The sequence below is a fragment of the Mesoplodon densirostris genome, chromosome 6 (assembly GCF_025265405.1).
Source record: "Mesoplodon densirostris isolate mMesDen1 chromosome 6, mMesDen1 primary haplotype, whole genome shotgun sequence".
NCBI lineage: Eukaryota > Metazoa > Chordata > Mammalia > Artiodactyla > Ziphiidae > Mesoplodon > Mesoplodon densirostris.
Window position 1 is genome coordinate 85,212,167 of NC_082666.1, and position 14,240 is coordinate 85,226,406.

Consider the following 14,240-nt stretch of genomic DNA (forward strand, 5'->3'; position numbering starts at 1 on the left):
CAAAATCCAACACCCATTCATGATAAAAATTCTCAGCAAAACTGGAAATAACGGGGAACTTCCTTGACTTGATAGAGAACACCTAAAAAAAACCCTTACAGCTAACCTCATGAGAAACTAGAAGCTTTCTGGCTAAGACTAGGAACAAAGCAGGAATGTTCCCTCCCACCACTACTTTTCACTACTGTAGTGGAAGTCCAACCTAATGCAATAAGATAAGAAAAGGAAATAAAAAGTATATAATTTCGGAAGAAATAAAACTTTTGTTTGTTCACAGGTGACATGATCATTTATATAGAAAGTCTGAGAGAAGTGATGACAAAAATCCTGGAACTAAGAAGTGACTACAGGCTGGTTGCAGCATACAAGGTTAATACAGCATACAAGGTCACTTTCCTATATACCAGTAATGAACAAATGGAATTTGAAATTAAAAACACAATATCATTTACATTAGGAGGAAAAAAATGAAATGCATAGGTGTAAATCTAACAAAATTTTGTACAAGATCTAAATGAAGAGAACTACAAAACTCTGATGAAAGAAATCAAAGAACTAAATAAATGCAGAGCTATTTCATGTTCCCAGATAGGAAGATTCAATAATATCAAGATGTCAGTTTTTCCTCACTTGATCTACAGATTCAACACAATCCCAATCAAAATCACAACAGCGCTTCCCTGGTGGCGCAGTGGTTGAGAGTCCGCCTGCTGGTGCAGGAGACACGGGTTCGTGCCCCGGTCCAGGAAGATCCCACATGCCGTGGAGCGGCTGAGCCTGTGAGCCATGGCTGCTGAGCCTGCGTGTCCGGAGCGTGTGCTCCACAACGGGAGGGGCCACAGCAGTGAGAGGCCCGCGTACCGCAAAAGAAAAAAAAAATCACAACAAACTGATTTTAAAGTTTATATGGCGAGGCAAAAGACCCAGAATAGACAACGCAATATTGAAGAAGAAGAATAAAGTTGGAGGACTGATACTATTTGACTTCAAAACTTACCTATAAAGCTGTCATATCAAGACCGTATTGGCAAAAGAACAAATAGAGAACCCAGAAATAGACCCACATAGTTACAGTCAACTGATCTTTGATAAAAGAGCAAAGGCAATAAAATGGAAAAAAGACAGTCTTTACAACAAATGTTGCTGGAACAACTGGACATCCATATATTAAAAAAAAAACAACTCTAAACACAGATCTTTCACAAAAATGAACTAAAAAATGGATCACAGACCTGAATGTAAAATGCAAAACTATGAAAATCTAGGATGAAAATCTAGATGACCTTGGTATGGCAATGATGCTTTAGCTACAACACCAAATGCACAATCCATGAAAGAAATAATTGATCAACTAGACTACATTAAGATTAAAGACTACTCTGCAAAAGACAATGTCAAAAGAATGAGAAGACAACCTACAGACTGGGAGAAAATATTTGCAAAAGATGTAACTGATAAAGACTGTTATCCAAAATGTACAAAAACCTCTTAAAATACAACAGTAAGAAAACTAACAACGGGATGAAAAAATGGATACCTGAACAGCTCACCTAAGAAGATATGCAGATGACAAATAAGCATATGAAAAGATGCTCCATATCATATGTCATTAGGGAAATGCAAATTAAAATAAAGAAATATCTCTACATACCAATTAAAATGGCCCAAATCTGGAACACTGACAACACCAAATGCTGGGGAGGATGTGCAGCAACAGTTTTCATTCAGTGCTGGTGGGAGTGCAAAAATGGTACAGCCACTTTGGAAGCCAGTTTGGTAGTTTTTTACAAAACTTAACACCCCCTTATCATATGATCTAGCAATTGCACTTGTTGGTATTTGTCGAAAGGAGTGGATAACTTATGTACACACAAAAACCTGGACATGGATGTTGATAGCAGCCTTATTCATAATTGCCAAAACTTGGAAGCAACCAAGATATTCTACTGTAGGTGAACAGAATAATACACTGCGGTACATCCAGGCAATGGAGTATTACTCAGCACTAAAAGGAAATGAGCTATTAAGACATAAAAGGACACGGAGGAATCTTAAATGCATGTTAATAAGTGAAAGAAGCCAATATGAAAAGTCTACATTCTGTATAATTCCAACATAGGACATTTGGAAAACATAAAACCCTGAAGATGGCAAAAAGAACAGGAGTTGCTGGAGGGTGGGAGGGAGGGAGTGAGAAGGGAATGAAGAGGCCGAGCAGAGGATTTTAGGGCCAGTGAAACTATTCTGTATGATACACCACAATGGTGAATACATGTCATTATACATTTTTCAAAATCCATACACTACACAACAGAAAGAGTGAACCTTAAAGTAAACTATGGACTTTGAGTGATAATCAAGTGTCAATGTAGGTTCACTGATTGTAACAAATGTACCAGATGTAACAAACCCCTTGTTAGGATGATGATAATGGGAGAAGCTACACACACATGGGGGAAATTGCTGTACTCTTCACTCAATTTTGCTGTAAACCTAAAACTGCTCTAGAAAAATTAAGTATCTTTATATATAAAAAACAACTGGACTCCCTAAATATCCCTTCCCTGCACCGTTCCCCCCTGGTAACCGTAAGTTTGTTCTCTAAGTCTGTGAGTCTGTTTCTGTTTTGTAAATAAGTTCATTTGTATTATTTTTTTTAGATTCTGCATATAAGCGATATCATACTTCTGACTTACTTCACTCAGTATGACAATCTCTAGGTCCATCCATGTTGCTGCAAATGGCATTACTTCATTCTTTTTAATGGCTGAGTAATATATTCCATTGTATATATGTACCACATCTTCTTTATTCATTCCTTTGTTGATGGACATTTAGGTTGCTTCCATGTCTTGGCTATTGTAAACAGTGCTGCAATGAACACTGGTGTGCATGTATCCTTTTGAACCATGTTTTCCTCCAGATATATATATAGTTAGGGAGTTGTACATGTACACACTGCTATATTTAAAATGGAAAACCAACAAGGACCTACTGTATAGCACAGGGAACTCTGCTCAATATTATGTAACAATCTAAAAGCGAAAGGAATTTGAAAAAGAATAAAAAACAAACAAATCAAAAAAAAAAACCCAATTAGATAGTAGTGATTTTGTCCAATTCAGCGAATATACTAAAATCCATTGATGTGCACACTTTAAGAGGTGAATTCGATGTTTTATGAATTAAATCTCAATAGGCTGTTTAATCTTTTCTACTATTTTTCAATTGAATCTTTTCTACTTCCTGTATGGCTGGACTCCGCTTCTGAAATATTCTTTCCTTCCCAAGTGAGTCACCCATTCAGCAAGTCTCCCACAAGTGTGTATAGCCTGTCCACTGCTGCCCTCACCCTGCTGCTGCTACCAACTGACTTCCTACTGCGCAGTCCCCATCTTTTATGAAAACACTGAACCTCATCTGTGGACTCACCCAGACTGCAAAGCAGGACACTAGCACTTCTGGTTTGCTTCTTGCATAACTGCTTTATTTCAGCAAAGAACATTTCTGACGTAAGAAAAAAATCTTGATGACAAAAAGAATAATTCAACAGGAATATACAAAAATTTCAAACTTATACTGTACATAATAATGAAGTCTCAAAATATAAGAGAAGTGTGGAATTTAAAATATAGACAAGTTTACAACAAAAGTGGGATATTAAATAAAATCAAAAAAACAAACAAAAAAACACCTCAGTCAGTGAGGGGATATTTTTTTCATTTTTTTCAGGGATTCATTTCTGTATACAAAATATTTTTATAACACAGGATTGTATATCATATATCAAATGACTCTGCCAATGTATGCAATTTTTACTTTACAGGTATATTTTTACTTTATCTAAAAGAAATATATACCTTAAAATAAAAGTTTAATTTAAATTTAATTTAAATATTTAAAAAATTTCCAACATTCCCAAATTACATAAATGGGTAGTTGCTCCCCAAGTGATTTCAGTATCAAAGAAAAATCACATGCTAGTGGTTAATTATTTATGTTTATAATGTTAAAATGGTGGTGTTAATATTAGCATTTAATTTTTAAATGCATTTAGAGTCAACAAAATAAAGGTGGAACTATGCAAGTAACAATTCAAAAACCAAAAATTTATAGCAAATGTCATGTTAAAATGTCCATTTCCAAAATACAAATGCTTATGCACTACAATTGGGAGGAAAAAGTCCTTAAGGAGGACATGTAAAGGACAAAGTTTAAAAGACCAATAAACTGAGCCACACCAAAACGCACTATTTAAAAAGCAAGTAAAAAGCAGTAAAAAGCAAGTCACGGAGTAGCAGAAGTTATGTGCAATATAGATAACATACAAAGAGCTTGAATCAAGAATAAAAAAGGACTCTATGTTAATAATGTTTTTCCAAAAAGTCAGATGAATAGAAAACTGGCAATAGAATCAAATAGGCGCTTCAAAAAGAGGACACCCAATGGTAAAGAAATACATAAAGAACTCAGTCTCATTATAATCAGGGAAATGCAAATTGACACCACAGTGAGATGCTACTACACACCCATTATAATGATTAAAATTGAAAAGCTGACCATATCTTTGTTAGCAAGGATATTGGTCAACTGGAACACACATATACTGTTGGTGGAAGTGTAAACTGTTTTCAAAGTTCAAACTGGTAGTGTAGTGGGTTGAATGGTGACCCCCTCAAAGGTATGTCCATGCCATAACCCCTAGAACCTGTGAATGCAACCTTGTTTGGAAAAAGTCTTTGCAGATGTAATTAAGTTAAGGATTTTTAGATGACATCATGCTGGATTATCTACTGGGCCCTACATCCAATGACAGGAGTCCCTTTAAGAGACAGCAGAGAAGACACAGACAAGAAGGCCATGTGAAGACAGAGGCAGAGACTGGAGCTATGTAACCAGAAGGAATGCCAACAGTCACCAGAAGCTGGATGAGAAAAAGAAGGGATCCTCCCCACTATAGCCTTCAGAGGGATTTCAGCCCTGCTGATACCTTGATTTTAGACTTCTAACCTCCAGAATTATGAGCCAATAAATGTCTGTGGTCGTAACCCACCAAATTTATGGTGATCTGTTACAGCAGCCCTAGAAAATGAATATAGGCAGTATCTAGTACAGTTGAACATATACATTCCCTGTGAACTCTAATCAAGAGAAAATCAGGCACATATAAGGCAAAAAACATGAAAAGAATATTCATATCAGCATTATTCATAATAGTCCCAAAGAGAAAACCACTCAGATGTCCATCAAAAATAGGATGGGGGCTTCCCTGGTGGCGCAGTGGTTGAGAATCTGCCTGCTAATGCAGGGGACAAGGGTTTGAGCCCTGGTCTGGGAAGATCCCACATGCCGCGGAGCAACTAGGCCCGTGAGCCACAACTACTGAGCTTGCGCGTCTGGAGCCTGTGCTCCGCAACAAGAGAGGCCGCAATAGTGAGAGGCCCATGCACCGCGATGAAGAGTGGCCCCTGCTTGCCACAACTAGAGAAAGCCCTCACACAGAAACGAAGACCCAACACAGCAAAAATAAATAATAAATAAATTACTACAACTCCTACCTACCCCCAACATCTTCTAAAACAAAAAAAAATAGGATGGAAAAATAAATTGTGGTATATTCATTTAATTGAATAATATAAAGTAATAAAAATGAAAAACTGCAGCTACACAACATGGATTTATCTAATAAACTTATTCTGAACAAAAGAAGGTAACACAAAAGAATTCATTTACTTTCATTTATATGGAGTTCAAAATACGCAAAATTAATCTACGGTGTTAGAAGTCAAAATAGTACCCTTGGGGAAGAGGAAACGGGGTGGTTTTAATAGACATAATGTTAGAACCTTGCACCCCAAAATTTGAAATCACAATTTCAAGTGCATGTGGAACATTTATAAAAAGTGACCATGTCAATGACAAAAGCAATGTCCTAAACAATAAATGGTGAGCTATACCATGTCACATTCATGGATGGTAACATTCAATACTATAAAGTTGAGAAACCAACCTCAAATTTACCTATACATTTATTAAAATTCCAATCAAATTTGTGTTTTGGTATTTGATAGGCTGATCTTAAAATTCAAATGAAAGACTAAAAAACCAAGAATAGCCAAGAAAATTCTGAAGAGCAACAAGGTAGGTAGACTTGATACTCTAGATATCTAAACTGTTGATTTGATAACTTTTATATTGCTACAGGAGTAGTAAATACATCAGTCAAATAGAGGGCCCAGAGAAAGACCCATGTGTGTAATAAAACTTGACTCACATCTCAAGTGTCATTAATACTGATGGGAAGAAGGACTACCAGGTGAGCTAACAAAATAAAAAAATGCATCTGCTTAAAGTCTTGGAGTGCTAAAGAGTAGTGAAGAAATACCAGGTCAGAATTTGGGGAAGGCCAAGTCTGGAGAAGTGAGCCCAGGCTTTGGGGCCACTTTCCCATGGAGGTATTTGCTGATTCTGGAGATGGCAGCTGAGAGGCTTCAGGGGATGAGGCTCTAGTGAACCATAACTGCTGTGTCCTAGGCTATGCACTGGGAGTGAGGGTATGCCCAAGGAAACAGGCACCTGCAGCTCGGCTCTCTAGCCACCCAAAGAGCTAACATGACAAAGACTGACAATACCACGGGTTGGCAAAGATGGGAAGTGACAGGAACTTTCTGACATGGCTGGCAGGACTGTAAATTGGTTCATTCACTTTGGAAAATACTTTCACCTTATCTACTAAAGCTGAAGATATGTATCCCCTACGTGCCCGCAATTCTACTCCTAGGTATACAGCCAACAGAAACGTAAAGCCAGGTACATCAAGGGATCTTTACATGAATATTCACGGAAACGTTATTTGTAATATTCCCATACTGGAAATACATGAAAAGTCTATACTTAGTAAAATGGATAAACAAATTGTGGTATTTTTAGGTAACAGAATACTATATGGCAATGTAAATGAATGAGTTATGTAATATATATATACCTTACAAACATAACACTGAGCAAAAGAAGCCAGATGCCAAAGTTTATATAAATAGCATACTGCTTTTAAAGGTCAAAAAACACACTATTTGATTCCCTTTGTGTAAGTTAAACACTAGTAAAAACTAGTGTTCAGGAATGCATAGTTAAGCATTAAAACTAAAGAGAGAAGCAAAGAAGTGATTACCTTACAGAACTGTGGTTACCTGCTGGGGGAGGGGCATTAGCAGGGCTTCAGTGGTCTTAAAATGTTCCATTTCTTGACAGGGGTTTTGGACGCACAGATGCTTTGTGATAAACCAATGCTCTGCACGTTTTTTGTATTTGTGTACTTTTCATATATCTTTCATAATTAAAAAGGTAAGAAAACATCAGTGGAGATGGATGACGGATTTATTATTCAATACATGGTATTGGATCAACTGAACAGAAATATGGTAAGAATATATTAAATCTTTACTTCCTATCACACACAGAAATCAATTACAGGTGTATAAAAAACCTAGGAAAAGCAAAAACCTTGTAAGTTTTAATAGAAAATATGGGATGTATCTTCATATTCTATGGAATAAAAGTAATTCCTGAAGAAAATACAATAATACAACCAATAAAGGCAATGAGTGAGCTGACCACATTAAGATTAAAACTCTCTATAAGATAAAGTGAAAAGACAAACCACACACCAATAAGTTCTATATGTATAACCAGCAAACAGCAATAACCAGACTACTTAAAACTGCGTATGTCTCAACTGAAAAAAGAGACAACTCCACTGGGGATTGGGGTGAGGGAGAGAACAGGCAAGGGTAGGAAAAGGTGATCCATATTACAAACAACCTGGCTGGCTGAGATGAAACATGGTAGGGCATATTCACATAATGGAATGAGACGGTGATGTAAATAAATGAATTAGAGCCATGTGTTGCAACATGAAAAAAATCTCTAAAACAATGTTGAATTTAAAAAAAGGACAAAATGCAAAATAAAATCATTTTATAATGATAAAATTTATAATCATGCATACTATTTAAAATCCAATATTACATATCCCTTATCAACACATATATAGTAAAAACATGAAAAAAATATGCTTAGGAATGATAAATGTTAACTTGAGGCCAGTAGCTTCTCCTGGGGAGGGAGAGAAAGGAATCAGGGAAGTTTACACAAGGACTTGGATTGTATCTATACCATTTTATTTCTGTGAAAATAAAGATTTAAAGCAAATATGTCAAAAATTTCAAGTTCTCTATAATTTTATAGTCTCCTGTATCACTGAAATAGTTTATAAAAACAAAGGTAAACAAAATCCACTTCCCTAGCTATTCTCAGTTTTATTCTTACATCAAGCTGTGGGTTTAGACCGCATGTTACTGGCCCATCACAAACTTTGATACTATGGCACCAACTTACACTGAAGGAAGCTTAAGAAACAGGCCTCGTGATTCTGATATTTGGCTTCCTGGAGGGGAACCATCATGGATATAACTTACTACCTCCTACAGCATCTCTGTACAAAGTTGAGGGAATAGTCACTTGGAGGGCCCAGTACCAGGAGAAGCTAACTTTTTCTTTTTATATAGACACAGTGAACCTTGTAACAGACCATGGTTACTTCCTTTTATTGGTTGCTAAGAGACGCTTGACTAAATCTATGGACTACCACTAGGAAAGATACCTGATTGCCTGATCTGTATTTTAATTCTTATCTTACTCTCCAATCCTTACTGTCCTTTCACATCCAGGTTTTTCAGGTGATTTATTTTATCCTACTGTATGTATGTGATTATGTACACACACACATGCACACACATACACACACACACGGAGGCAGATAATATAAAGGAAAAATCTGATAGATTTCTGTTATATTAAAATTTAAAACTTCTGTATATCAAAAGGCACCATTAAGAGAATAAATGGCGAGCTACAAAGTGGAAGAAGATGTTTGCAGTACACATGACGAAAGGTTCACATCCAAGAGTGTAAGGAACTCCCACAAATCAGTAAAAAAAAAAAAAAAAAAAAAAAAAGATGGAAAATTCAAAAGAAAAAGGGACAAAGTTGGTAAACAGCAGAGCTAAAGTTCCAGTCTGAAGTGTTACTTTATTTTACTTAGAAAAATTATCATTTCACGTATTTGTAATGCCATCACCTAGCAACAATGACAATCACGCTTTACACTTTGGTCTTGGTAGAAAATCTTCCATTTTCTTTTTTTGGGGGTGGGTGATAACCCTTCCCTATAATAATTATATATATGTAATTTGTTGTGATTACAGAAATCAGACTATACCAAATATACTACTTTGCAATCTTTTTCATATAATTCATCTTAAAAAAAACTATTGCATAGATTACACTAATATGGGTTCCATATAGTCTTTAAAAGATTTCCAATATTCACACAAAAGGTGTCTCTGTGTGTCTGCTTCCCCACACGCTTACCAGCACTAAGTGCAGGTCTCTGGTTCAGACTCATAAATGGTGATCGGAATACTTCCTTCTGGCTTCCTTCAAGCATTGAGAACAAAGCAATTGAGGAGGAGTAAAATAATGAGCAAACAGACATGCCAGCTAATGAAAAGGGTGTGGGAAGGAGTTTACAAAAGAAACAAGTGGCTGAAAACGAACAAAGGAATGAGGAAATGGGAAAGGGGTTAAATATAAAAAAAGTAGGGCGCCTTTCAGGAATATTCTTGTTAATCAGGTCATGACTCTGAGTCGTATACTAAAGACTGAGGGGCAAGATGTAGTTTCTGATTTCATAATTTGATGAAGAGTGGATAAAGGAGGGCTAGAACCAATCCCATTGAGACCGGATATCTTAACCTAAGCTCTTACTTCTGGAGTTCAAATTTCTTCTCCTCAATTTTTAGTCAGTTTCCTCCCCCTAGAGCTGAATTTTATCTGAAAAAAAAATTCCCAAACTTCACTTCAAGTTTTTAGAGCAGAACAAAGTACATATTTCACACTTTTAAAGAAAATGTTCAGACTCTGGTTGCAGCTGAATAACTTCAAGATGGCTTCATTTTAAAACTTAGTAGAGGAGAAATATCTGAAGGACATGCATATTTTAGATTATTTGTTTTAAGATAGTTCAATCACTGGTAAAGGATCTCTGGCTGTTCTCATGTGAGCATAACAAGAGTTTAGAGGTGGAGAAGAGGGGTTTCAACTCCTGCAGGGTCAGGATTTTCATTCTACCTCTATGTTCTTGGCCACCTTTAACAGTTCCTCTTGCTTCTCCTCTCAGTTTATCCCTAACTTCTGGAAGACAGGGGAAAGAAAGCTGGTCTAGAAAGGGAGGAATGGGGGCCCTGAGTGACCGGGGCCATGGGCCTTAATCTCTCCATTCTTGTATCCTCAGCAAACCTGATCTCACTTCACGGGAGGTCAGCTGGTGAGATTCAAATAAGTAATGCTTAATGGTTTAAGCAAGTTTTGAATAGGCATAAAGCGCTAAGGTATTATAAATGTCTACTCTCTCCTTTTACTATTCTTTTTAAAATCAATTGAGCAACTCCAAGAATCAGATTTGAAGGATAACTGTTTATGGGAATCCATCTTGGTTCAAAGGAGGACTTGGGGTACAGGGAACTATCTCGATATTTTAATAAAACTAAAACCTAATTGGTTGTGACCATTTCAAAAGAATTAATGTAAGTTAGAAGCATACATTCAAAAAGGAAGCATCGGAGAAAAGGGGCCTAAGTCTTTGGGATTCTATAAAAAGCTTGGTCTGTAAGACAGTCCCTGAGTCAATATCTGAGAAACAAGTCTGTATTAGTGCTCAGATACTCATGTAACAGAGAACCACAAAAACCAAGGACTAAAAAGACAGAATCTGGATACACACTGATGACCTGAAATATGTCATCTGAATGCCTTATTGTGGGCTCTGGGCTTTCAGGGGTACGGAAATAATGTACACGTGAAAGAATTACAGCAGAGTAACTGGCTCCGTGCTGGTGTACTATCAAAGGGAAACCAAGACAGCACAAAAGGAATATGTAAATCAACACAGCTCCACAACCCTGATTATGCTCACCCACTATTTGATAACATATTTCCTTCTTTGGAGGAAAAAAAATAAAGAAAGAAATTCATTCCCCAAACTCTTGGGAGGCTGAGAATCTAGACAGACAAGAGCACATCTACATAAAACATTTGAAGATTAATACATAATAAAAGCCAAAGCAATAATCTAAAATAAAATACTTCCCTTAGCTGCTTTGGCTTGTGGTCTGCAATGTATTTTCCACAGTTCCCCAAGATAAAAGGGAGATTGTCAGTATCCATTTCCAGGTTTTTCTCACGAATATATATCAAGGGAAGTACAACAAAGTCTGCTTTGGATTAAAGTTATGAACATCAGATTTCAAAACCAAGAACAAAATGTTTTAGGAGTCTATTCCAGCTTTGTCTCACCAAACCCTGAAAATGTAGGGAAAGTAGAATTCTACAGTTCTGAGTTTTTTTAATGATTTAAGAAAGTAGAGAGGCAATGACATTTTCATATATTACTATAACAGGAAAAGAAAAAAGAATAATGGACTACATCTCGACATTAAAAAATACTTTTGACAGTGTTTCCTAATTACCAACAGTGATGACTATGGCTAACATGGATGAAGAAATTAATGAGCAGTATTTTTTTCTTATTATGTTTAAGATCATCTCCAATACTACCATCAGGCTTGACTTGCCTGATATCTGAAAAGAACACCATAAAATTACAAGGTAGGCTTTAAAAATATTCACAAGTGGTTAGGGAGTCCTAATGAACAATAATAGAGTTATTACTTTAATTTGTAGCATAAGGCATCACCACAGGAATCAAAGAATTGATGTATTTTTAGATGTGTGAACTGCTTATACATTGAATGGCGAGGTACTGTGGAAACTTTCATTCTGTGGAAACTTTAACTGGATTTATGTGCTAGGATTAGCTGATGAGTTGCAAATTTTAAAGTGATAAACTGATTAGCATTAAATCACAAAATATATTTCTTTATAAACAGAATGCATTTATCTCATATAAAATGTGTATTGATAAACACTTGTTTTCCTCTAGCTATATGTAAACAGTGACATAAGAAAGAAAATTATGCATGCGTCTTACATCTTCTGTGCAGTTGAAAATGTCTTAAATTTTATTTCACTGGACAGCAAACTAAAGGAAAGAAACGATGACCTTTATAACTAAGGCCTTCCTTCTCTCGGACTCTCTATTTTGACAAAAGCATCCCTCTTTTATGAGGTCCTTTAGGACAATGTTGATTTTTTTTCCATTTCTGTATCTCTTTAGATACCCTGGTATCCAGCATATAGTAGATGAGCGCTCAAAATATTTTTTGTCTTGATTCAACATTCAAAGAAATAAAAAATGTTGTCATATGCTTCCAAGATATGTAGTATGTTTAAAATGCTATACCCGAAGATTATGGAACAACTAACAGATATAAAAATAAAAATACGGGCTTCCCTGGTGGCGCAGTGGTTGAGAGTCTGCCTGGCGATGCAGGGGACGCGGGTTCATGCCCCGGTCCAGGAAGACCCCACATGCCACGGAGCGGCTGGGCCCGTGAGCCATGGCCGCTGAGCCTGCGCGTCCGGAGCCTGTGCTCCGCAATGGGAGAGGACACAACAGTGAGAGGCCTGCGTACCACAAAAAAATAAAAAAATAAATATAAATAAAAATAAAAATACGTATAGAGATATCATAGCTCAAATTCTGATGGTAACTGCTTAACTCAAGGTGTGATAACTGATTCTCATATATCTTAGCATGCTTTTCAGGCACTTTGCATTATGGCTACAGAGGGCAAATGGCTGATAAACCTCATTGTTAAAAAGAAGTCCCTTAAATAGCAAGATATACATGAACAACAACAAAAAAGAACTCTGATCGGTTCAAAAGCCCATATACTTGTAACCCAGGACACATATGAAATGTATGAATAGGTAACTCAGCTCTATATGGGATATTGGTTCATAACTCTTCATCAATCCTACATACACAAAAAAATGCTATGTAGGACCTGATATGTATTTTAAGAGATACTAATACCTGCAGAAAAATATTTAAAAGGACCAAGAAGCCAGAATTCTTATGTACCAAAAAAAACTGTACAAAATTAGAAGTACATTTTAATATGCCAGATCTTATTTTAATCAGCTATTGGGGATACTCACTTCCTTCTCTTTATTTTCTACCTTATTAGGAGGAAATTTAATATCTACTATTGGCATGTCAGTCTGAAAACCCTAACAGTATAACAATGGTGTCTTCTCCATTCTCCCAATACACACCGAAGTCCAGATCAAAGTCACGGTTTTCTGTGCCCCTTAATTATCCTCCACAATCAACTCTGACTCACCATGGAGCCTTTACCGTCCTAAAAACCCATATTTATACTTGTTAGAATTTCATGCAATAGGGAGGAGATGTCAACACTGAATCAGTTCTCCAGACAGGCACGTCAAGGACGCGTTTTCAATCACCCAGTGCTTAGTAGAGACAAAGTTATGCAGTAGCCTACAGAATTCTATAAGCGCAGAAAGGCCACATCACTAGGACACTTCTTGGCTCCAGAACAAACTGATGTAGAGCCCAGCTGCAAAGTCATGCACATTTGCCAAGAGAGGTTTTGAGTACTCGTTGGGACCCACCCCTCATACAAACAACAATTTAAACGAAATGAAAACAGAACAAAACAGGCTGACTCACTCCAACACTCCCAACTCCATCCTGTAGGAAGAAGGCTATAAAATAACGTGACAGTTAGCCTAGGGATTTCCTTGTTATTTTCATTTTCAGAGCCTCTGCTGTAGTGTTAAAAGTATCACATAGGGTCCAATTAGACCTGAACACACAGACCTGCTCAAACATCTTCCTGTTCTGAGTATACCACATGGTACCACAGGGTTATTTAAAAAAACTCCCAAATCAGTAGTTAAGAAAGCAATGAAGTCAGCTTACCCCATACCCTATCATTTATTTGTACCAGATGTTAAAGTGAGAATCCATTGCCTGTCCACAGAGCACTCACCTCATTGTCTGACTCCACGAGAACTTGATCGTATTCACTAAGCGCTACTAGAAACATGATAGACGTGACATTTTCAAAGCAGTGTATCCATTTTCTTCTCTCTGACCTTTGGCCCCCTACATCGACCATTCTGCAAGGTTAATAATATTCATATTAATAGCACATAAAAAATATCAATATAAATATAGCTTTACTTACAAA

The 14,240-nt window shown here is 36.7% G+C and overlaps 1 protein-coding gene across 1 annotated transcript in view; it reads right to left on the reverse strand.

The window, feature by feature from the left end:
* GNAQ (G protein subunit alpha q) overlaps window positions 1–14,240 on the reverse strand; it is a 302,665-nt gene that overhangs the window by 55,750 nt on the left and 232,675 nt on the right. Inside the window, exon 5 of the mRNA XM_060102351.1 lies at window positions 14,040–14,169. Within this exon, the coding sequence (XP_059958334.1) occupies window positions 14,040–14,169 (130 nt within the window). The remainder of the gene's footprint in view (window positions 1–14,039; window positions 14,170–14,240) is intronic.